The sequence below is a fragment of the Siniperca chuatsi genome, linkage group LG11 (assembly GCF_020085105.1).
Source record: "Siniperca chuatsi isolate FFG_IHB_CAS linkage group LG11, ASM2008510v1, whole genome shotgun sequence".
Lineage (NCBI taxonomy): Eukaryota > Metazoa > Chordata > Actinopteri > Centrarchiformes > Sinipercidae > Siniperca > Siniperca chuatsi.
The window spans coordinates 14,665,190-14,691,676 of NC_058052.1; the positions used below are offsets into that span (position 1 = coordinate 14,665,190).

General features: G+C 39.5%; 4 protein-coding genes across 13 annotated transcripts in view; 3 read left to right on the forward strand and 1 right to left on the reverse strand.

Annotated features, from left to right (window-relative positions):
- LOC122883962 (Kv channel-interacting protein 2-like) overlaps window positions 1–10,779 on the forward strand; it is a 100,190-nt gene extending 89,411 nt beyond the window's left edge. For 6 of the 7 annotated variants that reach the window (XM_044213169.1, XM_044213167.1, XM_044213166.1 and 3 more), the window contains exons 2-8: window positions 4,615–4,739; window positions 4,942–5,011; window positions 5,425–5,495; window positions 5,712–5,819; window positions 6,442–6,546; window positions 8,005–8,067; window positions 8,642–10,779. In XM_044213169.1, coding sequence (XP_044069104.1) covers window positions 4,615–4,739; window positions 4,942–5,011; window positions 5,425–5,495; window positions 5,712–5,819; window positions 6,442–6,546; window positions 8,005–8,067; window positions 8,642–8,689 — 590 coding nt within the window. In that variant the 3' untranslated portion in view covers window positions 8,690–10,779. Of the gene's footprint in view, window positions 1–3,608; window positions 3,708–4,614; window positions 4,740–4,941; window positions 5,012–5,424; window positions 5,496–5,711; window positions 5,820–6,441; window positions 6,547–8,004; window positions 8,068–8,641 lie in introns of all 7 variants that reach the window. The other variant, XM_044213162.1, reaches the window with a different exon arrangement.
- Window positions 10,780–12,386: 1,607 nt separating this feature from the next.
- Window positions 12,387–16,654, reverse strand: LOC122883964 (cytochrome c oxidase assembly protein COX15 homolog). 3 transcript variants are annotated; one of them, XM_044213171.1, is made up of 9 exons: window positions 16,440–16,653; window positions 15,217–15,401; window positions 15,003–15,125; window positions 14,465–14,651; window positions 14,152–14,319; window positions 13,909–13,990; window positions 13,631–13,785; window positions 13,410–13,523; window positions 12,387–13,328 (listed from the first exon to the last, which is right to left on the reverse strand). In XM_044213171.1, exons 1-9 carry the CDS (start codon window positions 16,512–16,514, stop codon window positions 13,197–13,199), a joined length of 1,221 nt encoding a protein of 406 aa, XP_044069106.1. In that variant the 5' UTR covers window positions 16,515–16,653; the 3' UTR covers window positions 12,387–13,196. The 3 variants fall into 3 exon arrangements, with proteins under 3 accessions (XP_044069106.1, XP_044069105.1, XP_044069107.1); XM_044213170.1 differs by having other exon boundaries at window positions 15,217–15,404; XM_044213172.1 differs by having other exon boundaries at window positions 13,188–13,328; window positions 13,410–13,476; window positions 15,217–15,404; window positions 16,440–16,654.
- A 227-nt stretch (window positions 16,655–16,881) lies between these two features.
- On the forward strand, window positions 16,882–20,410 carry cutc (cutC copper transporter homolog (E. coli)). The gene is made up of 9 exons (XM_044213173.1): window positions 16,882–17,041; window positions 17,154–17,232; window positions 17,512–17,571; window positions 17,675–17,884; window positions 18,845–18,880; window positions 19,084–19,217; window positions 19,386–19,413; window positions 19,498–19,603; window positions 19,749–20,410. Exons 2-9 carry the CDS (start codon window positions 17,163–17,165, stop codon window positions 19,858–19,860), a joined length of 756 nt encoding a protein of 251 aa, XP_044069108.1. The 5' UTR covers window positions 16,882–17,041; window positions 17,154–17,162; the 3' UTR covers window positions 19,861–20,410.
- Window positions 20,411–23,709: 3,299 nt separating this feature from the next.
- Window positions 23,710–26,487, forward strand: part of abcc2 (ATP-binding cassette, sub-family C (CFTR/MRP), member 2) — a 28,062-nt gene continuing 25,284 nt past the window's right edge. The window contains exon 1 of one of the 2 annotated variants that reach the window (XM_044213175.1): window positions 23,710–24,276. In XM_044213175.1, coding sequence (XP_044069110.1) covers window positions 24,232–24,276 — 45 coding nt within the window. In that variant the 5' untranslated portion in view covers window positions 23,710–24,231. The remainder of the gene's footprint in view (window positions 24,277–26,487) is intronic. The other variant, XM_044213174.1, reaches the window with a different exon arrangement.

The window sequence follows — 26,487 nt, forward strand, 5'->3', positions numbered from 1 at the left end:
TATCTCTGCCCCTGTTGCACTGATTTTGAGCATTCTTTTCTTTTTTTTGCCTCTTTTGAGTCCCCCAACTTAATGAAAGTGCAATACTAAATAGCTGGAGTGCAGTTAAAAGTGATGATAGGCAGGAGAAGTGGGAGGAGATGAATGACATTAGGTGAAGTTCCCAGGCCTCATTTGAAACCACAGGCATGGAGAACCAACTGAACCAGCACGTTGCCTATAAATTTTTATTTTATGCTAATATTTGTGTTAAAATTGCAGTTCTACTTCTCTCATCACTAGGTGTCAGGAGGGACTAGAGATCATAGTTGAACGGTTCAGTGTTGGATCTGCACAACCAATCTGTATCTTCATCAGCAGCATATGTATCACTGTGGCTCTAAACTGTAATATGTTTGCTGCCTTCACTTTGGTTGAGGGATTACACAGTTTCTCTGTGCCTTGAGAAAATCCTCAGATCTCTTGTTTACGGTTTATGAAACACGAAGCTCCTTCAAAAGTTACTGGATATTGCCAAAACTGTGTTGCCATCAAGCTAAAAATAGAGCTGTTTTTCTTATTTCCTGAAGAGTTGTGATGGTCTGTCAGTATACCCTGGGGGAAACTATTGAACTCTAATTGCACAATCACTACAGGGCATGCTGGGTAAGAGTGTCATACTGCACAACAGCTGTAGAACACAGAAAGTAGCGTTTTTTTTCCCTCCCCTGGCTAATGAAAAATAGACAGTTTTTACTTTTCTGCCTACTCAGGCCAAAATGAAATAATTTCTGGTCTCATTGTTAGTGCCACTCAAAAAACAATTTTAACTTCAAAGGCTGAAGAACAAATTGATCACGCGTTACTTCAGTAGCATAGTGAGCGCAGTAACCTACTTGTTTTCAACCAAGGACTGTTTTCAACCACAGCATTCTGTTAATATCAGATACAACTTCCATGTAAATACTGTATCTTTCTAAATTCTAAGTTGATAGTATGCTTTAACACAGCTCTGAAAGAGAGAAAAACAATAGCAGTTAGTTTCTACGATAGATAGATAGATAGATAGACAGACAGACAGACAGACAGACAGACAGACAGACAGACAGACAGACAGACAGATAGATAGATAGATAGATAGATAGATAGATAGATAGATAGATAGATAGATAGATAGATAGATAGATAGATAGATAGATAGATAGATAGATAGATAGATAGATAGATAGATAGATAGATAGATAGATAGATAGATACTGCATAATACTGTATATACATGGTTACAGCCTGGGTCCAAGAAACCAGTTGTAGGAAGATGTTTTTGGGTCACGTTTTATCAAATATAGGGGACCTTAAAGAGTGCATGTGTGTATTAAAATCAGGTTAATCCCTCTGAGATCAGACATCTCTATTCCAAGAAAGACTTGGCCAAGACAGCTGGAGCATATTTACTCAAAGACATCACAACAAGCAAGACATTTCAACACCAGCAAAGGAGAGAGGGCTTTGAGACAGGGAGAGAGGAAAAGGTGTCTCATATCTAAGCATTGACAGTTTCCAGTAGATTCAGCTTTCATGGTCCTTACAAGTATTTCAAGCTCAGTGTTCCATGCAGAGCAGAGGAAGTAGAAATCATGACTTTTTTTTTTACCTATCTCCGTTCAGGCCTTCAGAACAATCAGTAGAAATTAAATTTAGTCTGCTCGCACCCAGAGACAAGCTGTATCTGTAACACAATAACAATCAGAGTTGAGAAGGTTACTTTAAAAATGTATTTCACAACAGTTACTAATAGATACCTCATCAAAACTGCAATCTTCAATGCTATGCTAGAGACTTTAGATATACCTTAAGCACTGGTGGGAAGTATCTAAGTATGTTTATTCAAGTATTGTGTGTAGGTACAGTTTTGAGGTGTTTTGACTTTGCCAGTGTTTCCATTTTTGTTTGCTACTTTATACTTCTCCACTGTATCTTGCGAATTGAAATATTGAAAATTCTACTCCACGACATTTATCTGACAGCTGTGGTTACGTTGAATATTTACATACAAAACATTTGATGGAAAATATGATGCATTGGTATGCAGTAAATGAAACTAACAATAGTATATAAAGAAGTTGCAGTTAGTTGATGAAATAATCTCACCTCAAGGTCCATTTAGTAGATGTTCTGGAACTTTCGATCTTATCACATGATCTTCCTCAGCAAATGGAGTTACCCAGCTGTCATGAAATTGTTTTCTGAGCACTTCAAGGACTTCTCGTCCATGTCGGCTTAAAAGTTTATGTCTTGATGTTAAAAACAGCAATTGACAATCTCAATCTCAAGGTCCATTTAGTAGATTAGTCCATTTAGTAACTATCTTCACCTCAACCAGTTACAACATTAAATTGCTACATCCACCACTGCTAAGAAATGCATTGTGATTACTTTGCCATCAGACATACTTAAAGATTGATTTTTTTATATTTGTTGTATAAAGGTAAAGATCATAATTGGTGAACAATGACAAGGGTCTGGAAATGTATTTTAGGTGTGCATACTAACAGTATCATTACTCACTACATAGTTTGTCTCCTGCGTCTTACTTCAAAAGTATTCAGATTCATTTTTATACCTTCAACTGTTGGTCAAAGTATTTGATATTAATTTCTTTGTGGTCAGCTGTTTGGCCCACATAGAAAAAGATAATGTAGTTACACACATACACAGACCCCGGCGCAGAGAGGGTTAGGCCTGTGCTAGGCGGCTGGATGTATTAATCCGGTATCCATTGGACAATGAGCTCTGCCTGTTCTGGCTCCAGATGACGCCAGAGACACAGGTCAGGAGGGGCAGAGCCCCTGAGGTTCCATGGAGCAGAGAGACAACAGGGTGGCACATCACAGAGGCTAGATAGTCAGTGGAGGTACTGTGGTTCTATTGGTTTTCCCCCCATTATGGTCTTCATCCCTCAGACCGCTGGGGTCCTGCTAAAAGAGGTGAGGGGACTGTTACCATGGAAACTAAGAGGCAAGAGTAAGTACCTGGGTTCATGTGTGCGAATGTGCTTTACTTCCTCTCTGATTTTCATTATCGTTCTGTGAAATACGCCAAAATAGGCATCATGCAGTTGTTTGCTTTGAGATTAACTGGCACTATGGTGATAGATGTGATGAGCTCTAGTTGTTGCAGTACATTTGTCTGGCAAATTGTTTTCTACTATGAAGTGAAATGAAGTCCTTGTTTAAGCCAATCTGTGAATTAAAACTGTTGATGTTTGACTGTTTTGAATTGATACTCTGCTGGTTTTTCATACAATTTGCTAAATGTGGCATTGTGATATGAGGGCCAGTCTGATTAGGGACCCTGTGTGTTTCTAGGGGTCACGCTGTGTTGCTGTTGTGTGGCAATATCTACTGTTAGAAGTGGTGCTTGTGGTCTTCCATCGCTAAGCCAGGTCAGCAGGCAATTACCAGTTTGACTAAACAGCATGAATCAGTCTGTTGTTGCATCTGTCCATTGCATGGAGTGTGTTTTTTGGTTTTACAGGCATGTATGCATGTGTGTGTGAAAACAAAATTCAATTTACAGACTTGTGTGTGTGTGTGCGTGTCTAACCTTTGTGCTATGGTTGGTGATTGCAGGTAATCCTTCGAACAGCCAAAGCAAAAAAACCATAAAGCAGCGATTCCTCAAGCTGCTGCCATGCTGCAATCCCTCGGTTACCCCCTCAATCAGTCAAAGCAAGTGCTCCTTCACTCTCTATACATCTCTACTTCATTGCATGTGTCCAGCCTCTTTAGTGAATTAAAAAGATTCATACAGACACTTGTGTGGATGCAGTCATGTACTGTACACACAGCCACCGACACCATACAGGAACACACTCAATCCCACAAACGCTAAAACACTCTGGTATTATTGCTGTTCTGTGTTCTGGGCAATGGAACATGTGTGTGTGGGTGTGTGTGCGTGTATGTGTGTCCTATCACAGAGCTTCCAGGCTGATAAGAGATTAAAGTTAGGTCAAAACTTGTAGGTTCTAGAGGTTCAAGAACGTAAAATATATGACATTTGCTATGAGTTGACAGTTATTTTGGGAGAAACAGATGGAATGAGAATGGGATGAAGAATATCTGTTAGTGACCGCGTCTCCACACCTTTTTAAAATGTCTGTTCTTTACCATTTTCACGTTCTTTACCATGTTCATTAATGTTCTTCAGTATAAGGCTCTCCCCAGTTTCTTTAGTGTACTTGAGCTTGAGCTTTCAGAAAAGAAATTCAGTTATTTTATAGATGCTTTACTGACCATGTTTTGCTTTGTGATATGAAGTGCTGTAGCTTATGCTGGAACAAAGATGTGTGGAAACTGCTTGCCATAGTAACCTCACAATTATGTACAGAAAATTGCATTTATATTTTGATTCAGTGATAAAACAATGATTGACATTCTTGTAAACAAAGGATATTATTTTACTATATGTATAAAGTATAAGACTTACTTGTTACTTACTTGCTACTGTTTGATGAGCTCAATATCAGTTTGATGACTTCATTACAATATGTTGGCCAGGTCATGGCTGCCGTGGAGGTTGGTGTGGGTGTAGTGATGAAAAATACTAACTGATACTGGTCTTTCCCTCACACAGACAGCGTGGAAGATGACTTTGAGTTATCCACTGTGTGTCATCGCCCTGAAAGCATGGACAAGCTGCAGGAGCAGACTAAGTTCACCAAGAAGGAGCTGCAAGTCCTCTACAGGGGCTTCAAAAATGTAGGTCTGGCTGAAGAAGAGAGTGATGAGGCAGGGGAGAGAGACTGCAAATCAACAAATAAACTGAAAACTAAAAATCTGGTTATACCAGAGTTAAGAGCAGTATCAGTCTGGCAAGAGCTGACGTTACTGTGTAGTCCTTTTATATATTCTGTGCAAGGTGGGAACTAATGAGTTTTCTCAATTCACATTTGTATCCCAGGAGTGTCCAAGTGGTGTGGTGAATGAGGAGAACTTTAAGACCATTTACTCCCAGTTCTTTCCGCAGGGAGGTGAGTTGTCAACTCCTACCACTAAACCTGAAGAGCTTCAACTGTGTCCACAATACTATAGTTTACACCATTCTTTCTATCTTCATTCATTTCAGACATAAAAGTGTAAATAACATAATTTCTTTGATTCTGTAGAGCTACACATGGAGCTTTTCATCATCACAATGTAATGAACTAATTAACTCATTATAAATCTGCCCTGCTGAACTCTAGTTCTTGCACTGCAAAGAGGCGAGGCAATATTTCATTTCATAATATTTAGGTTGATGAAATGTTATCCTCTCGCCTCCAGTTGTATTTGAAATGATTCTTATATCTAGGCTATTTTTAGCCTGCTGCTAATCCTAGCTGTTCGAAGACTTTGCCTCATGTTTCGGGGGCACAAGGGTTACTGTAAGTCTCTACCTTTGCAGATTCAAGTATGTATGCACATTTCCTGTTTGAAGCCTTCGACACTAACAAGAACGGTTCAGTTAGTTTCGAGGTGAGCTCAATTCTTATATCGGCTTCCTTTTAGAGATAAAAGCAAATGTGTGCTCCAGTGAAACTTGCCACCACAGCTGTATCCACAAAAATATGTATTCCCTCTAAATACCTGCCCACAGAGATTAGTACTATGATAAAGATTTGACTTCATTTACTGTGTCAAGATTTAAGTAATGCCGAAACAATACAGTAAACTGTTCCCTTTCTATCTCAGGACTTTGTATTTGGCCTGTCTATCATCCTGAGAGGGACTGTTAATGACCGGTTAAACTGGGCGTTCAACCTCTATGACCTGAACAAGGATGGATGCATTACCAAAGAGGTAACACACACACACACACACACACACACACACACACACACACACACACACACACATTAGGTTACTCTGTTCTTAGGTTGCTCTGAATTACTTGCAGGGCTGTAGCTACTAATGAGGGCTATGAGATAATGTCCTCAGTATTTTGGGGGATGTGGAGGTTTTGGCGATCTGTTACTATATGTACATTTCAATTTCGGTGTAAATCAGGTGCGAATTTGTCTGCCAGGATATTGATCACTGACTACATCAACTTTTATTTTGAAATTTAGAATTCGGCTCCAGTATGTCAAACATACCCCTGTGGTAAATATGGCCTCATATAACTATGATATAACCAACTTCTTTTTGGGTGCGAAAATGGTCACAGATGTCATATTTAACTAACAAAATGAAATGAAATTAACAGTGTATAATATACTTCATAGTAGTTTGTCATATTAATCAAACAAGGCAAAAATAAATAAATAAAACAACTACTTATTATCCAAAAAATATTGTATGTAGGACTAGGACTAGGAACATGACCTGTCTACAGCCCAGCTTCAAAGTGTTTTTTTTATGTTGTCCAACCATTTCTACATCCTCAATAATATTTTCTCCCTTCTTGTCCTTCACTTTCCAGGAGATGTTGGACATCATGAAGTCTATCTATGACATGATGGGGAAGTACACATACCCCAATATGCAGGATGATGCTCCAAGAGAACATGTGGAGAGCTTCTTCCAGGTCAAACTAGTTAAAAGTTAAAACCACAGAACTATTACTGATAGAGATTTTGTTCTATAAAAGAAGATAATGTACAAAATTCTTGAATATACAGTATAATAGTCCATATATAATATGCAGTGGTTGTGAAAAAGTGTTTGCCCCCTTCCTGATTTCTTATTTTATTGCATGTTTGTCACACTTAAATGTTTCAGATCATCAAACAAATTTAAATATTAGTCAAAGATAACACAAGTAAACACAAAATGCAGTTTTTAAATGAAGGTTGTTATTATTAAGGGAAAACAAAATCCAAACCTACATGGCCCTGTGTGAAATAGTGATTGCCCCCTAAACCTAATAACTGGTTGGGCCACCCTTAGCAGCAACAACTGCAATCAAGCGTTTGCAAAAACTTGCAATGAGTCTTTTACAGCGCTGTGGAGGAATTTTGGCCCACTCAACTTTGCAGAATTGTTGTAATTCAGCCCCATTGGAGGGTTTTCGAGTACAAACTGCCTTTTTAAGGTCATGCCACAGCATCTCAATAGGATTCAGGTAAGGACTTTGACCAGGCCACTCCAAAGTCTTCATTTTGTTCTTCTTCAGCCATTCAGAGACCCCACAACATCATCCGAAGAACTGCAGGCCTCACTTGCCTCAGTTAACGTCAGTGTTCATGACTCCACCATAAGAAAGAGACTGGGCAAAAAAACAGCCCCAGTCCATCACACTACCACCACCATATTTTACTGTTGGTATGATGTTGTCAGTCCACAGAGTATTTTCCAAAAGGTCTTGGGGATCATCAAGATGTTTTCTGGCAAAAATTAGATGAGCCTTAATGTTCTTTTTGCTCAGCAGTGGTTTTCGTCTTGGAACTCTGCCATGTAGGCCATTTTTGCCCAGTTTCTTTCTTATGGTGGAGTCATGAACACTGACCTGCGATTGTGGGGTCTCTGAATGGCTAAAGAAGAACAAAATGAAGCCTTTGGAGTGGCCTAGTCAAAGTCCTGACCTGAATCCTATTGAGATGCTGTGGCATGACCTTAAAAAAGCAGTTCGTGCTCGAAAACCCTCCAATGGGGCTGAATTACAACAATTCTGCAAAGATGAGAGGGCCAAAATTCCTCCACAGCACTGTAAAAGACTCATTGCAAGTTATCGCAAATGCTTGATTGCAGTTGTTGCTGCTAAGGGTGGACCAAGCAGTTATTAGGTTTAGGGGGCAATCAGTATTTCACACAAGGCCATGTAGGTTTGGATTTTGTTTTCCCTTAATAATAACAACCTTCATTTAAAAACTGCATTTTGTGTTTACTTGTGTTATCTTTGACTAATATTTAAATTTGTTTGATGATCTGAAACATTTAAGTGTGACAAACATGCAAAATAATAAGAAATCAGGAAGGTGGCAAAGAGTTTTTCACAACCACTGTGTATATATATATATATATATTTATTTTTTTTCTTTTTCAGAAAATGGACCGGAATAAAGACGGGGTGGTCACTATAGAGGAGTTCATCGAGTCATGCAAAAAGGTGGGGCATAAAAGTGGATTTTCAAGTCATAAAGGAATAGTTCAACATTTTGGGGAAAATGCTTATTTGCATTCTTGACTTGAGTTAGATGAGAAGCTTGACACCACTTTCAGGTCTGTGTATTAAGTATGCGGCTAGAGTCAGAAGTTGATTAGGTTAGCATTAAGGCTGAAAGTCTCGGGAAACAGCAAGCCTGGCTCTGACCACGTAACTCCTCGTGAAACCACAACTTGGCATTTTGCATTTCTGTTTGTGTAAGGATAAAACAAACAAGATACAATGTGTTAATTAATCAGCTTTAGAGGTGCTGGTAGGTGGATTTTTTTACTTTGGACAAAGCCAGGCTAGCTCTTCCCGCTCTTTATGCTAAGCTAGGCTATTTGTCTCCTGGCTCTAGCTTCCTACTTAATGGACAGACATGAAAGTGGTATCAATCTTCTCATCTAACTCTCTGCAAAATACTGTAAAATTTCAACCTATACTTTTAATCCTCACTTTCCCCAGTGTGAATCATTTGGGTAACACACAAGGAGAAATTACACTGCCTCCTTACCAAAACCTCTTGTCTGTCTAGGATGAGAACATCATGCAGTCCATGCAGCTGTTTGACAATGTCATCTAAGAATCTGGACCAGAGAGTATGCTGGCACCAGGGAGGGGAGTGTGTTTGTAAGAGGAATCAGGATTTTGTGAATGTGTGTGTGTGTGTGGCCGTCTTCTGACTTGCAAGCTTGTGCTTGTGTGTCTGTTGAGAGCTGTGAGTCCTGAGGGCACCGAGAGGCCCTCTTCCTGGACCCCCAGTGACATTTCTCCAAGCAACAATGGAGTTTCCCTGACTCCCTTCCTCATCATGCAGAACCTTAGTTTTACCCCAGAGACACAGAGAAAGAAGGCAAGCAGTGGGCTCGCAGGCACTGGCACTGGCACACCGAAGACCCCTCACCTGTTTTATTTGAACTTTTATTTATTACTATTATTGATGGAGGAACTATCTCAGCCTGTAATGGCTAAACTCAGAGGGAGGAAGTTGCTCCAGAACCTTGATCTGACTGAGATTTGGATTTGTGAATCTTATCCTGCCTCTGTGCATGTGGGTAACACCTCTCTGGAGCCGCTAGCCGTATTTACTGCTCATGCCCGGCCATAAAAAGAGAAATGAGTCTACTGCCATCTAGTGGACGAGAGAGAGAGAAAGACACTTCCTGAGGAAACAACTGACGAATTGGGAGAGCCAAGCGATCCCGTTTAATGGAGGTTCAAATGTGTTGTTTTCCACAGGGAACTGATTTCAATATCGCATGATGTCACTAATATCCAATTATGTATTTACAGAGATACTCCAAAGTCTGCTTGTCTGTCTGCTGTTCCTAGTCATTCACAGGTGCCTCACCCTTTGTGTGTGTGCATGTGTAACAGAAAGAGATGTCATTCATCTTACCTATGTAAGACTCTATTATGACAACACCCACCTCCATTCATGGGATTCTGGTAGAATAATTCCTGGCCTTCCAAACTATTACAGTCCTAGCTGTAGGTGTCTATTGACTGTTGTACATTTTCTAGCATTCCCAGTGGTGTGATATGAGGCAGTACAATGTGGGGATTGCATTATAGCTGACGAGCTGTTTTGACCATCCCAGCTTCTCTCAACACAAGACAGGCATACCACAGTCGTACTAATCAATATACATTCAATGGGAATTTATTAGATTGCAAACTGTATTTGTGAACTTCTTGTAATCGGAAATGTCATGTGGTTGTAGCAGGTTCTACCACTTCAAAGAAAATCTCGAAACCCTCGTTGCATTAAATTAGGCTCATTCAATTTCAAAGAGGCATAATATGTGTGTGTGTACTGTTAGTGAGAGAGACATGGTTTGATACATTTTTTATGCCCCCCCCACCCCTTATTCCATACTCTCCCTCTCTCTGTAACACCAAAGAAAAGATATAAATTTAAGAGGTATATAAAGCCACTCTAAATTAAAACATAAAGCCCACCCGTGGGTGAAGAGAGAGGGAGATGCTGTGTAGTAAGTAGGGCAAGGGGCAATCAGAGATAAAAGGATGCGATTTGGTAAACTGGCAATGTGGTTTACCTGCACACTGTCCAAACCGAAGTGTAGCTTTCAGTTGTAAACCCACGTTAGGCTCTGATGAATGAATTATTTTAGAAGAATTTGTAACCACATATTAATTTGCTTCTTTTCAAACTAGAAATACTCTGAAATCTAAGCTGGTGTGAGTAAGAGGCACTCAAGCCGTGATTAAATAGGCTGTAGTGTCTTTTAAATGCAGAGACTAACATGGACTAGCAATAATGTTCTCTACCACGTATCAGCACCTTTGCACTCATCCAACCTCTCATTCCTAGAATTCCCAGAGCACAGTATAAGGGTGTACTAAGGCCCTGATGAAAATATGCACTTCCAACCTTGCAATTAGGTTTTTTCTGTTTTAAACCTTTTTTTTTTCATTTTCTGGAAAAAAAAGTGCTTTGCCTCTGATTGTTCCTTGCCAACAGTTTTTAACTTCCATTCCTGACCACAAGTAAAACCTGTCTATACCCGCATGTACTGTGTCTAGAACAATGAAAACCTACTAAACCGTTGTACTGACTGTCTAGTTAGCTAGCCTCAACTGGTTGCATTATGTATTCAGAATGTGTATATTTTGTACAGAGACAATAAAAATCACAGTTACTATGCAAAATGGACTGGAGTTTGAATTTTAAAGACTGTACATGCAGTGGTGTGAAAAACTCTTTGCCCCCTTCCTGATTTCTTATTTTTTTTGCATGTTTGTCACACTTAAATGTTTTAGCTCATCAAACAAATTTAAATATTAGTCAAAGATAACACAAGTAAACACAAAATGCAGTTTTTAAATGAAGGTTGTTATTATTAAGAGAAAACAAAATCCAAACCTACATGGCCCTGTGTGAAAAAGTTATTGCCCCACCTGTTAAAACATAACTGTGGTTTATCACACCTGAGTTAAATTTCTCTAGCCACACCCAGGCCTGATTACTGCCACACCTGTTCTCAATCAAGAAATCACTTAAATAGGACCTGCCTGACAAAGTGAAATAGACCAAAAGATCTTCAAAAACTAGACATCATGCTGAGATCCAGAGAAATTCAGAAACAAATGAGAAATAAAGTAATTGAGATCTATCAGTCTGGAAAAGGTTATAAAGCCATTTCTAAAGCTTTGGGACTCCAGCGAACCACAGTGAGCGCCATTATCCACAAATGGTGAAAACATGGAACAGTGGTGAACCTTCCCAGGAGTGGCCGGCCGACCAAAATTACCCCAAGAGCGCAGCAACAACTCATCCAAGAGGTCAAAAAAGACCCCACAACAACATCCAAAGAACTGCAGGCCTCACTTGCCTCAGTTAAGGTCCGTGTTCACGACTCCACCATAAGAAAGAGACTGGGCAAAAATGGCCTGCATGGCAGAGTTCCAAGACGAAAACCACTGCTGAGCAAAAAGAACATCAAGGCTCATCTCATTTTTGCCAGAAAACATCTTGATGATCCCCAAGACTTTTGGGAAAATACTCTGTGGACTGACGAGACAAAAGTTGAACTTTTTGGAAGGTTTGTGTCCCATTATATCTGGCGTAAAAGTAACACCGCATTTCAGAAAAAGAACATCATACCAACAGTAAAATATGGTGGTGGTAGTGTGATGGTCTTGGGCTGTTTTGCTGCTTCAGGACCTGGAAGACTTGCTGTGATAAATGGAACCATGAATTCTGCTGTCTACCAAAAACTCCTGAAGGAGAATGTCCGGCCATCTGTTCGTGACCTCAAGCTGAAGCGAACTTGGGTTCTGCAGCAGGACAATGATCCAAAACACACCAGCAAGTCCACCTCTGAATGACTGAAGAAGAACAAAACGAAGCCTTTGGAGTGGCCTAGTCAAAGTCCTGACCTGAATCCTATTGAGATGCTGTGGAATGACCTTAAAGAGGCAGTTCATGCTCGAAAACCCTCCAATGGGGCTGAATTACAACAATTCTGCAAAGATGAGTGGGACAAAATTCCTCCACAGCGCTGTAAAAGACTCATTGCAAGTTATCACAAGCTAAGGGTGGCCCAAGCAGTTATTAGGTTTAGGGGGCAATCACTATTTCACACAGGGCCATGTAGGTTTGGATTTTGTTTTCCATTAATAATAACAACCTTCATTTAAAAACTGCATTTTGTGTTTACTTGTGTTATCTTTGACTAATACTTAAATTTGTTTGATGATCTGAAACATTTAAGTGTGACAAACATGCAATGAAATAAGAAATCAGGAAGCAGGCAAACATTTTTCACACCACTGTAATTGTCTTTATTAAAATAAGACAGTGCCTTCAGTTTTACATTTCTAAAGAGACAGTAAAAAGCAACAATCAATGATCCCACATATTTTTGACCTTATAATTCATCATCACAATGTCAGCAAGAAATGGTTCATAACTTAAATATACATAATTATACATATAATCCCAACAGCCACATCTGATTCAACTAACCGGCAGCATATGTCCAGACAGACACAAGGCAACAGGTGAGCATCCACTCAGTAACCAAATTGTAATTTAAAAACATCCTGTTCAAAGTATGTACACGAACAAAAACAGCAATTCAGTCTACTTAAGATATTCCTGCAGAATTCTGTCTGGCTGAAAATCAAATATGTACCCTTCACTGGAAATCATGTTGCTGTGTCATTAAAGATGGATAGAAACTGAATATGTGCTTTTTTTGCTTTTGCATGTCTTTGTTTAATTCCTTGCAAAACAAAACACTTCACACTAAGTTGTCATTGACAACCTTGATGTATTCTTGCAGTTTCTATCAACAACACTCAAATAACACCCCTGCTTTAATAACACTGTGATGAAATAATTTAATGTCACCACGTGAGGATTACTTTGCAGCACCACAGGACAGATGCTGCAGCATATGCATAAAAGTAAAGTGTAAAATGAAAAACATTTCAGTTTTTAAGGCCTCCATTTATTTCACTTTTTGTTTCTCTAAATGCCTCGTTCACAATGACACTGCTGACTCTTAAAGGCTTGAGGTGTGGCTAGAAGGGATTGGATTTGTCCATAAAGGAGCAGGCATTTACTTGGGCATCTTGCGGAGCTCTGCCAGAACCCAAATGGCCAGGGAGAGAAGAGCCACAGAGCCAGACTGGTGAGTTGCTGCCAGTGGAGTGGGGACATACAGTAAAAGTGTGCTGATACCGAGGGCAACCTGAAGAGCACAAACACAGTTTAGTTACACTGAAAAGTAACAGACTGAGTTTACATGTTTCTGGGCTAACTGACAGCCTACCTGTCCATAGGCCATTGCTGTGAGGAGGCTGATGGCAATCTTAGCCCTCCTAGGCAGCACCATCCTCCTAGAGAACAGATAGAGGCCTGTAATCGCAGTCAAAGAAGAGATCGCCTAGGAAATAAAATACAGAAGACCATTAACTACCTAATGCAAATAATGTTTCATTTAAGTTGAAATGTTGCCCACAAGGTTATTTCTGTTTAGAAATAATAACACACCAAAATTCTGTGGTCAAACTGCACAGTAGTAGGATTTTCAAAGAAGTTCTTGAGAGCAGGAGAGAATGCCAGTAGATCATCAGGGATCCATCGTTCTCCCATCTTAGGGAAGGAGTTATACACCAACCCAGCATCCAAACCAGCAACAAAAGCACCTGTGTAAAAGCATTTGTAAAATGGTTACAAATAGATCTGCATATGTATAGATTACATTCTTATCTATCTCATCTTAACAGTCTGCAACATTAGATTTTAGACATTAACTTGTGTCAAGTTACCTGAAAGAGCAGTAAGGAAGACGAGTCCACCAGTACCCTTGGCAAACCTCCTAAGCTGCATGAGACGTTTGGTTTCTGCCACCTGTGAAAGATGTGTCATCATGAATAATAAACAAACAAACATGCATCTTGCAAACTGCGTGACATTTGCTCATACAGAACAAGGTTAAAACTGTATTACTTCAGATGGAGACAGAAACTATAATGGGTGTTTGGCCTGGAGGCAAGAGACTGCCTCTGTACCTTATGTGCAGGCAGCAGCAGAGTAAGCCCTGTCCAGAGACTGGCGCAGTAGAGCAGCAAGGCAGAACCAAGGTGAGCACTCAGACGATACTGGCTGACCCGCGGGATGTCATGAGACTCAGGCTTCTCCTCCAGACCACTTTTAACCATGTACCACCCCAGAAGGCCCTGAGAGGATACACACAATGATACACACATTCATGTGTTTTTGTCATTAATATGACATCCACAACTTGATTACTAACACTAATTATGAGGTAAGGGTTAACTTCCTATGAGCCTCTCCCATCACCACAGCTGTATTGACTCCTACCTGGAAGAAGACAAATCCGCAGAGCCCCAGCACTTTTCCCTTCATGGAGCGAGTGAAGTATCCTTTCCTCCAGAAGTAAATGGTGGGGAGGATGTACGCAAGTCCAACCAGCCTACCCCACATACGATGACCCCACTCCATGTAGAAGATAAACTTAAACTCTGGCAGAGTCATGTTATGGTTCATTCTGGGAAAGCATAATGACAACAGATAATTAATCTTTAAATTAAAGACCCAACCCATCATTTTGTTTACTACAGAACACTGAGGTATATTTAATTACATAATTGTGAAAGCTGTGTTTCTCATTAAATGAAAATATAGGCCTGTTTGTATTCAGTGTTCAGAACCACTGCTGATGTGAAAAAACATTAACATTTAAACACATTACAGACTAAATGTAGTTGTTTGTCAAGCAGTGGTCTGTAAATTAAAAGACATGTCTATCAATTTCAAAGTGATAGCAGGTTACAAATATGCTTTTAAATCTGTGCAAGTGTGTGTCTTGATAAGGTAAGCAGAAAAGATGGGGCCTTACATTTTGAATTCAGGAAACTGCTGGTACTTGGAAAACTCAGCCTCCCACTCTGCTTGTGACTGAGGTGGCTTCATCTCTCTCACCAGATGCCAGTCAACCATGGAAAGCCCAGATTCTGTTAGCCTGATTGAAACAAATGCATATACGCAGTAAGTGTCTATCAACACCACTTTAATACAAGGAGGGCTATTATATACACAGACAACACTTTTACCTTGTGACACCACCCAAGACAACAGCCCCAACCACCAGCCCGCTGCAGCCGAGTAACCATCGGCCTACTATGCGATTTGTGGCTACGTTGGGGACAGTAGCTGCTGCCGGGGTGGAGGAAGCCCCCGCCTCCGCTGTGATGGTGCTCTGACCTCTCTTCACAAGCCACTGCCGTAGTTGTGGACTCTGCTGATGTTGTAAATAAAGGAGAGAGGAGACTTGAAATAACACTGGACAACATAACTTTTAAATCTATATCCCTTAAACCAGTCACATTTACCTTGCTAACAAAAATGTATTTTTAACTACAATAGAGAAATCTTAATCCTACAGCATACGATCATATTTTAAACAAAAACTGTGCTTTCAATCTTGTGACAACAGTTTGGTGAAGACCCTTTTCTGTTTCATGACACATGACAATGCCCCCGTACACAAAGCCAGGCCCATGAAGAAATAGTTTCACAGTTTAGTGTGGAAGACCTGGACCAGGTCTACACAGAGCCCTGACCTCAACCCCATCAAACATCTCTGGGATTAACTAAAACTCAGACTACGTGCCAGGACATTTTACGCAACATCAGTGGCCAGGTTCCAAAATCTTGTGGAATCTTGTGCTGTAAAGCAGCATATTGATGTCCATTATATTAGAAGGAGATAACAGTCAAATATGGGAGTAATATTCGTCCATATAGTTGTGGCCAAGTAACACATGATTAACCTACATTTCTCCAGTTAGCTCACTTCTGATACCTTGACTTTATCCTGACGACCAGTTAGAGATTCAGGACTTCTGAACAAAAGGACTGCAGGCTGATTGGTTGGTTGTTTTGATGTCTCTGTTTGTTGGGGGAATTTGGTTATTGGGAATTGCAATATGAGTACATTTAGGTTAAGAAATTCACAATATAGGTTCTTCCATAAATTCAGTTTATTTTCCAGTTTTAACGTTGATTTGACAGTTAACGCATCGGGATGATGGGAGGTCGGTGAGGTAATTTTGCTGTTGGGTTCAGTGATTTGCGAACGTGACTGCTGCTAAGTACAACCAGCCTAACACCAAACAACACCAAAGTGACACCAAGGATGAGTTGACTGATGGTTTGGCTTTTCGAAAATATCTGACATATCGTGTCATGATTTTATTGCTTGCAGTGCAGTGTCTGACCTTTCTCGTGCTTATCTAGCTAGTAGGCTAATGTTAGTAGCTAGCTATATACTCACACTGCTGTGTTGAAATCCCTTGCCAGCACTTCTGCAACCGCAAAATATAGTTGTCCGCACTGAAGAGAACAACATCTTCGTCCCCTAATGTCCGTTAGCGCCGAGCTGGTGCCACAGGGCTGTTGTAAAAGATTAAGCTTACGTTAAGTAAAAGCTGTTACCGGTTGTTACACAACCATGTTTCCTAACTAACAGTTCAACTTTGACCTCCTGACGTCACAACAAATTGACGCGCAAATCAAGATTTTTATTTTACTTTGTTAGACGGGAAACACGTTACCCAACAAACATACAAATAACACAATTATTTATTATTTTATAATTGTATTTTACAGTGACGGGACGTCCAGGTGGTTGGTGCATGTTTTGTGTCTTAGCGTATCCCGCATGGGCGGTCACCTCCCTTTGGCCCAATGGTGCTGTGCAGCCAGTATAGCACCGTCCACCCGCAAACCGCGTGTGTGAAATTCAACTATCCGGAAAACACTGATGCACTTTTGTGGCTGGCTTGGAGCTGTAATCAGTCAGTCACCAAAACAACATGCACTGACTTCATATCGACTGATAAGGTCCCATGAATCGATAGGAAGTGGATTTGACAGGTAGTTGTTGTGGAAGTTAAAATTGTTAGCTAAAGGATTGTGGACGTGTTAACTAACAAATTCAAAATTAATCTCTCTCTGTCCCTGTCTGTTTTTCTGTCTCCCATTCTAGACTGTCAGTATGGCAGAGGGCTTTTTAATGGAGGTGTGTGTGGACTCCGTGGAGTCTGCTGTCAATGCTGAACGAGGAGGTTGGTAATTTGTAGTGAACAGTGTTGTGCTTTTTCTATTAAACCCACCATGACTAACTTGCTAAAGAGGAAATACAGGCAGTTGTACATGAAAGTAAGGGGGGGAAAGGTTGCAGTCAATCAGACACAATTTAAGCTCTTTCGGACAGATGTTGTCTGTACTCAGTGCTGAGTATTAAATGGACATGCTTGCAGTGTTATTTCATTTCTCAAAGGTCACAGACCATAAAGGTACATACAGTACAGAATGACAGTCTGAGTGTTTGTCTGTCTTGACAGGTGCAGGTCGACTTGAACTGTGTTCTAGTCTTCTGGAGGGAGGGCTCACTCCCAGTCTAGGTGAGCACAGTTAACTTCTGTACATATATTCATGCACAACCCTAAGCTTTTGAGTATCAAGTACATAGAATCACATATGCCACTATTATTTGCTTTGCCACAGGTCTGCTGCAGGTAGTGAAGCAGTATGTCAAAATTCCAGTCTACGTGATGATACGGCCTCGTGGGGGGGACTTCCTGTACTCAGACCAGGAAATGGAGGTGATGAGGAAGGACATAGAGCAGATGAAGAACCATGGCGCCGATGGACTAGTGCTGGGAGCCCTGACAGAGGATGGACGGGTGGACGCAGAGCTCTGTATGGAGTTACTGGGTAATGTCTGCCTGTATATTTGATCTTAACTGTATGGGCCTACAAGGTATGAAACAAAAACAACCAAGATGCTGATTTAACAGTTCATGATGCACAGTTCCAAAAAACCATAAAGAATAATTTCAAAAGTATCATAATAAAACCAGATTTCATTTTATTCAGAGACTAGCACTCTTCCTGCTGACTCTGCCAATACTTTTGTACCCTCTGTGAATCACATATTTTCATTACAGACAAAACCAAGACATTTATAAGACCTGATATACTTTAAAGCCATAGGTCCAAACTTAATCATATGGTTGCTCTGTTGTTCACATTGCTTTCTGAAGTGTAAGAAATTGTGTTGATTAACTGTACTATAAACATTTTGTGTTTTGACGTAAGAGTTTCTAATATCTCACATTGCATAGAAAATTAAAGGATTTAAAAGCTGTTAATACATCTTAATATATGTAGCATTCAGTGTCCTAAAGTCTATCCCAGGAGTCTTGGTGCACAGTGTTTGTGGCGAGAAATCAGTCCTGTCATATATTCCTGAAATCTGAAAGGTAAAAATCACAAATCGTATTCACAGAAAAGGGTCACTTCATTATTGCTGGTAATTGTAATAGGTCTAGAAAAGTTTTGCTGTAAGCAACTTTATGAGTCTCACAGACTCCCTGATATCTGCACACCTACAGTACGTATGCTCACATTTGTGTAGCCATCCTTGGCTTTGTGTTAGCAGTCACTCATCATACGCAGTAGAAAATAAAGTAAATGTCTCAGTCTTTGAATTAAACTGTACAATATGTGGCCCTGAATAAACAACTGGCCATGGTGAGTGTGTAGGTTCGCACAGAGAGGAAATATATTCCGAATGTGCAACTCTTTTATATCGCTTTGCAATTGACATTTTTGTGTTGTTTCAGGTTTTGTATTGTCCATTAATTTTTCTTATTGTCACTTTTTGCTCACTAGCTGCAGCTCGACCTTTGCCTGTCACCTTCCACAGAGGTAACATATTCTCCTTTTTAATTACATGTAGACTTAAAGCTTTGCAGCTGCCAGCGAGTAGACTTAAGAAAATATCAATGGAATAAAACCTTTTTCGAGTGGTTTCATCAGTGCTTCCAAGTATGGCGCCTAAGGTGCAGGAAGACTTAATAATATATGTTACTGAGTCTCATCTTATTAAACTGATATTGATCCTACTGCAGCTTTTGACATGGTTCATGATCCAGCGGTTGCTCTGGAGACGCTGCTCTCGTTAGGATTCCAGCGTGTGTTGACAAGTGGCTGTGACAACTCTGCTTTAGAGGGACTCCCACTCATTAAACGGCTCATTGATCAAGTATGTATAAACTATATATATGTGTGTGTGTGTGTATATATGTATGTATGTATGTATGTGTGTGTGTATATGTACATATATATATTTATCTGTGCTGCTTAGTCATTGTAGTGTCTCCCGTTCTACCATTCTTATATCCTACTCTCCACTGTTTCTTTCACTCAACAGGCTAAAGGGAGGATAACCATCATGCCAGGTTAGTGATTTAACTTTTCTCTTGTATGTAGTTTATATGTGTTGTTTTTTTCTTAATTGTTTATTTGTCATTTTCTAAATACAGGAGGGGGGATCACAGAGAGGAACCTGCAGAGAATTTTAGAGGGGTCGGGGGCTCAAGAGTTTCATTGCTCAGCCCGTTCCAGTAAGGATTCTGCCATGAAGTTCAGGTATGTTCAAATCCAGCCTCAATTAATTTAAAAGCTGAGAGGTGGGATTTTTCCCATGCTTGCATACATTACCAGATTTCTTTCAATTATAAGGACTAAAACTATTTTTTTGTTGTTTTCTGTTTAATAATGTTTCCATGTGCAGGAACACCTGTGTGACGATGGGAGCTGCTTTCTCAGCACCTGAGTACGGCCTGAAGGTGGCAGATGTGAGCAAAGTCCGCATCCTCAATGCAATAGCCAGAAATATCTTGTGAATGGGTACTGGACAATCATGACAGACAGCAAAACAGATACCTCAAAAGTAATCATTTATTTTCACTAAAGCCCAGAATAAGTAGACATTTCAGAATTGCCACAGAGTGCTGTTTTCTCCTGGTTGGTCTTTTTTTTTTTTTTAATCCTTGTAAAGTTAGACGTCAGGGATAGGCCTGCAGCCTTCTGAGATATGGAGTCTATCAAAAAATCTCACAGTGGAGAGTGATGAATAATTTACATTTATTAATGTACACCTGTATGTGGCCTCAGAAATAGTGTACTAAAATACACACTAAATTGCTAAATTAAAAATGATTGTGTTCTAAAACTAAGGAAAAGCACTGATCAGTGCTGCTGCTGTTTTCAGAACAGTATGTTTTCCAGTTGCCATATAGTTGACCTATATTTATTTTAAGCACTCCCTATTTACAGTTAAAGATAAAGCAAAGCTATGACCTCCTTTACTTTATTTTTTACAAGGACAGAAACATTGTGACATGATTCAGTTTGCTCAGAATTTAATTAAAGTCTTTAAAAAAAATCACTGCACTTTCTTGTCTTCACTGTCTTTTGTTGTTAATGTTGTCAAATCTCTCCTACAGTTAAAACCAGTCTCTTTATTAATTTCATTTAAGAAATAGGCCATACTAATGCAGAATCAGGCTTCATTTACACTAGTTTTAATTGTTGTTAATGAGGATTAAGAGGTTGGAGAGTCATGTTACTATCTTCATGTTCATTTATATCTAATCAGGCTGAACTGGTTCTCAAATGGTTGATTCAAGTCTGTACTGAAGTGACAAATTTGAGTCAGTGAACCTGTGATCTCATTAAACAAAGAGGCGGATCAATAGAGAATCAATGGGGCACTGACATAAGATGATGTCACGTCACTGTAAACAGTTTTATACCATGATTTAAACCTCATTTGGGTACAAGAACTCAACCAACTATTTTTTTTTACTCTTATTTTACATCACAAAGGTTAAGGTCACCTTGTTTGTCTTAAGGAAAAAAAACACTTCATTTTCAACTTTGCAGCCCAGTAACATGTTAGCATACAGCGTAACATAAGACACATTCTGAAGAGCCTGTGACCCCTTACAGGCAAATATCCTGGGGTTGCTTCAAGAGGCAGGTTTAATGAGTCATCTGGATGACTAAGAAAAACCCAGAACCCCCTCAAAACTGGAACTTTGGACTGATCTGGTCAGGGTTTTACTGAGCCAAGTTACCAAGTTACTTCCATAAACCTACTTTTTTTTAAAAGGCCCTTGTCAGCTATAATAGCATATTGTTCTATTATGTCTTCTGTCTTTTAAGTCTTGACTACGTATGTATGACAACACTGCAGTCCAATGTCAATGATGAACTGAAGGGATTTGGCTTGGTCTCATTATATTTCAATAATTGATTTCGTTCTCTTCTCAATGCACGTAACAGACACCTAAATGTTCATTTTAGAATTAATCTGTTTGACTTACTTATAACTATAAAACATGGTCTCATTAAGGCATGTATCCACTGTTGGGGTCTGATCAGAGAACAGAAACAAGCACATATGGGTGAGTTGGATGGTTAATATTTGAGTTGAAGTTTTCACAGACAGTTGCATTTGTTAAAGCAGTATAGAAGAATGAATGCAACAGCCAGTATACAGTGGTGTGAAAAAGTGTTTGCCCCCTCCTGATTTAAAACTGCATTTTGTGTTTATTTGTGTTATCTTATACTAATATAAGATTATACTTATACTAATATTAAAATTTGTTTGATGATCTGAAACATTTAAGTGTGACAAACATGCAAAAAAATAAGAAATCAGGAAGGGTGCAAACACTGTTTCACACCACTGTATATAGTATGAGAGTAGGCACATTTTATCACTTATTTCCTATTATTACTATTACTAGCCATAGCTATGTACTGCAACTAGCGATTATTTTCTAAATTAATCTTTTAGTCTATAAAAGGTCAGAAATATGTAAAAAAAACAACAAAAAAAGCACGTTTCTCAGAGCCCAAGGTGGTGTATCCAAATAGCTTGTTTTGTTAGAACAGCATTCCAAAGCCCAAAGATATAAGATATTCAGTTTCTATCAGACAAGACTGAGAAAACAAATATTCACTTTTGCGAAACTGGAACCAGGGAATGTTTTGTCATTTTGCTTAAAAAGTTACATCAGCAAATAATCATTCAATCAAAATTGTTGCCAATTAATTTTCTGTTGATTGACTAATAGTTTAATCGACTACCGGTGTCATCCCTAGCTATAGCCTACTCTGTATTTCCTTTTTGTGTGGCATGTTTCTTTAAGGTGACATTTGCCTCTTCTATACTTAGTAAATGTTGCACCTCAGACTGGATAGGAAACCGTTTTCAATCGAATATTTATATACATCCCCTGGTTTCAAGTTGCTCTCAGTTGTAGTCTGTTATAAGCAGCAAACATTTTTCTACTTTGCCCTACCCCCTCTTGAAACTGTGTTTGCCATCCTCCTCATCATAGCTTCTCCCAGCTTCAGCTGAAGTCCCTGTTAAAGTAACTGCATGACACTATTGTGTAGCAAGACTGAGCTGATAGGTACTAAGGGTTGATTATCATAGAACATCATGCTCACCTTTATGCACCAGAGTTGACAATCAGATAGTTTATCAGTGCGCTCCGATTACGTTTGGGTTGTCTTTGCGTGTCACATGGCTGTCCTTGGGGCTATACACACACAATGAGTCAGTCAGCTTATGACCATGTAGTGTTATCAAACATGTAATGATTAACCACACAGTCAGAATAATCTGTTTTAGGACCATCACAGTCAGTAAAAGACATTTAACACACATTCTTAAATACTAACAACGGTTGTATTTGCAGCAATGTAAATGACTTTACAACAACAAGTCTGCCTGTGTCAGCTGAGTTTTCATTTTACTCTATTGCAATTTAACCAAGTTTTATCACAATGTTTGTTCATTGACACTGGGATAATCTTGTTTACAAGGTTATTTAGCAACTCTATTTTTGTTAAAGTTGTTTGTTAGAAAGACACTTGGGCCTAGTATAAATCTGAAAAAGATGCTGCTGTGTTTACAACTAAATCTTCTCAATGGGGAAATATATGAGGCTGGATGACATGCACACATGGATCATATCAAAACAATGCTGTTGATTCATGTTCCTCTTTCTCTTTCCATGCAGACAGACTCACACATACACACCAGCAGCAGTCCTCTTAGATCTCTGTGCTTTGTGTTGAACTAGTGTCTGGTAGCAATTTACCTCTGGAGTAGTCTTTAAAAAAAATAGCCCAACATCAACATGGCACATAAAGAAAACCCAGTGCTTTTGCACAATAGCACAAAAGTTTTATTTTTGGTTTCCCCAGGTTAGATTGATTTTACCCTTTGTCTGAATTTCTAGAGAATACAGATACAGGAAGTTTATCTGTACTCAGTCTCTCTTTGACTTGAATCTCTTCAGTGTGTATTTTGGTTGTGAAGTCCAGCTCTCCTCCTGATCAGAATAGGAAACAGACTGAGAGGGGAAGAGCCAAGCAGTCCTTCCCTCTCCCAAAATTCCCACCAGCTAACAGTCATTTTTGACATACATTCTGTATTTTTTTCAAATAACCCTACAGCAGCCTCAACAACCTAATTTGAATGCATGACTGCCTGAAACTAATCTGATGTTACTTGACTTCCGAAAATGGGTCCAGAGAGAGTGCGAAGGCATGCAGAGGAGAAGCGGAAACAGGAAAAGGGGTCTAATGAGCCCACTCCCTCCCCTTCCCTAAACACATTCCCTTTTTTGGTGGGCTGTCCCCCTAACGCGAGGAAAAACGGCAGGAGGAAAAACATCAGAGGAATATTAATCCTTCTGTCTCTCTCTCTTTTTCTCTTACATGCAATCATCTGCCTGAAATGTTGAACTTTAGACACATGTGAGCATTGAGGAGTGTCGGTGGGCTGGTGCAAGGCTAGAGTTTCTCAATGACTTTGATGAGTTTTCTCATTTACCCATCAGGGGGACTGCATGTGTGTGCTTCTTGCAGACATCAAACAAGTCACAGAGGACAACAACACTTAAGCTCTTCTGCCTAAAAAGAAAGAAACCAAGACTCAAGTTAAGCATTAACTTTTTATATTAATGCAGTACATCTCTGACATACTAATGTCTTTTCTCTAGACGAGGAGCTTGCGAGGTTTGGTTTCTGCTTAAAAGCCTCATGGCTCAAAGTCCCTCAGAGTCACGTCCTGCAATTGTCTCTGGAGTGTGGCTGGACAGGGGAGAGTAGAAGTGTTTGAGTCAACCAGCAGTGAAGCAGAGAGGCGTCTGGTTGTCTAGTCAGGGCAACTGAAGCCATCAGTGGGGATCATGTATGCTGCAGCTCTGGAGGAGTACTGTGGATCTGTCTTCTGGGTGAGTTCAACAGCCAGGGTTAATGTAGCTGAAGGGAGACACAGTGGGGTTGAGGGAAATGGCTTTGTTGTGGCCTCCATTTGACACTTTTTACACTCTCCAGTTGAAAAACACTGAATAACTTGTAAAACTTTTGACGCGCATACATGTGATCAATAACTTATACAGTAAATTCACTTAAATGTAACTAGAGAATTATGGAGAAAGGACACAATCAAATCTGTGCACTGTAACACAATACAATACCTTTGTAATAAGTACAAAAAAAAATCTGTGAGAGACATGTTGATTTCATTATTTTCTGTTATTTTTTATTATCTTATTAAAAATAGCAATTATAAACCTCACTGACACAGACTAAAAAAAAATATTATAAGCTTCTTCACAAAGGTCATATTATTGCACTACCTCTATATTTGATTGTGATATTTTGTACAGACTTCATGTTATTGTGTTTATCCCCTCAGTATGTGTTAGAAAAATATGAAAGACATGCTATAGCTATGAAGGTTATTATATTATTGTTCTAAAAATACAACTAAGAAATGTGTGACAAAGTATATTATGTTCAAACAATGTTTTATATTGAACTTTTATCTGAAAGCATTTTATATGTTTTCACCCCTGTACACAGTGAGCTCAGTGAACATGCGACTGGCCAATAATGACGCTTAAGTACGACATGACTCAGCATTTCCCACAACTGCAGCACATGTTAATGAGCTAAAACTCTGGATGATGGATGATTTTGTCAATTATTAAAAAAAACAATTGATGATTTTTTTTTCTCCTCAGGGGCAGGACAGTTTCTAGAAGAACTTACAAGGCAAAGCGAGCCAAAAATGAGCTGAAATTATTAGTTGATAAGTCAATTGATAGAAAAATAATCAACATCTATTTTGATGATCAATTAACTGTTTCTGTCATTTTTCAAGCACACATTGTGAATAATTATATACATTCTCTGGTTTCAGCTTCTCAAATGGGATGATTCCCTGCTTTTCTTCTTCGTCTTTTTTCATTATTAAACTGAAGATCTTTGGGTTTTGCAGTTTACTAAGCAACTTTTAGAAATAATGGAAGGAAACAGTATATTTGACAAGTTCCAATCTAGCTTTAGAAAGAACCACAGTACAGAAACAGCATTACTTAGAGTAACAAATGACATCCTGATGAGTGCAGACTCTGGTAATCACACCATTCTCATTTTGCTGGACTTGAGTGCAGCCTTCGATATAGTTGATCATACAATTCTACTCAACACACTCAGGAACTGGGTTGGCCTACGTGAAACTGTTCTAGAGTGGTTTTCATCTTACTTATCAGAGTATTCAAAGTCACTGTTAACAACTTTTGCTCTTCAACTATTTTGTTCAGTTTATATCTGATACCCCTGTGTCCTACCATTGTTACGCCGATGACTCCCAGTTATACAGTGGTGTGAAAAAGTGTTTGCCCCCTTCCTGATTTATTTGTTTGCATGTTTGTCACACTTAAATGTTTCAGATCATCAAACAAATTTAAATATTAGTCAAAGATAACACAAGTAAACACAAAATGCAGTTTTTAAATGAAGGTTGTTATTATTAAGGGAAAACAAAATCCAAACCTACATGGTCCTGTGTGAAATAGTGATTGCCCCCTAAACCTAATAACTGGTTGGGCCACCCTTAGCAGCAACAACTGCAGTCAAACGTTTGTGACAACTTGCAATGAGTCTTTTACAGCACTGTGGAAGAATTTTGGCCCACTCATCTTTGCAGAATTGTTGTAATTCAGCCCCATTGGAGGGTTTTCAAGTACGAACTGCCTTTTTAAGGTTATGCAACAGCATCTCAATAGGATTCAGGTCAGGACTTTGACTAGGCCACTCCAAAGTCTTCATTTTGCAACTCGGCAGAGGACTGTGATAAATTTTTGTCACTGTGTTCCCTAACCATAAAAATGCACCCACACCTGTATCCCGACGAGCTATCCAAGGTGGCCCTCGTAATTTACCTGCTCGAAGGACCGGCGCTCCGATGGGCAGGGGATAGATGGTCACGATTTGGAGACATTCCCCGATCGTATCACAGTCTTGTAACACTCCTCTGGAAGGAGTTCGGCACGCCAGTCACTAGATCGTCAGCCAGTCTTCAGCCTGCATCCCTACTGGTCAGTTTTCTGTCTACCAACCCACAACTTGCATGCACTGAAGTGCCGCCACCCAGC

What these genes read in the sequence shown, in the direction of transcription:
- LOC122883964 (XM_044213170.1), bottom strand. Translation starts at nt 16,514, where the DNA reads ATGTTGTTCTCTTCAGTGCGGACAACTATATTTTGCGGTTGCAGAAGT. An exon ending in AGGGATTTCAACACAGCAGT is followed by an intron (nt 15,405 to 16,439) that starts GTGAGTATATAG and finishes TTACAACATCAG; the next exon opens with CAGAGTCCACAACTACGGCA. An exon ending in TGCTGCTGCCTGCACATAAG is followed by an intron (nt 13,991 to 14,151) that starts GTACAGAGGCAG and finishes CATCTTTCACAG; the next exon opens with GTGGCAGAAACCAAACGTCT.
- cutc (XM_044213173.1), top strand. Translation starts at nt 17,163, where the DNA reads ATGGCAGAGGGCTTTTTAATGGAGGTGTGTGTGGACTCCGTGGAGTCT. An exon ending in TTAAACGGCTCATTGATCAA is followed by an intron (nt 19,218 to 19,385) that starts GTATGTATAAAC and finishes TTCACTCAACAG; the next exon opens with GCTAAAGGGAGGATAACCAT. An exon ending in GATTCTGCCATGAAGTTCAG is followed by an intron (nt 19,604 to 19,748) that starts GTATGTTCAAAT and finishes TTCCATGTGCAG; the next exon opens with GAACACCTGTGTGACGATGG.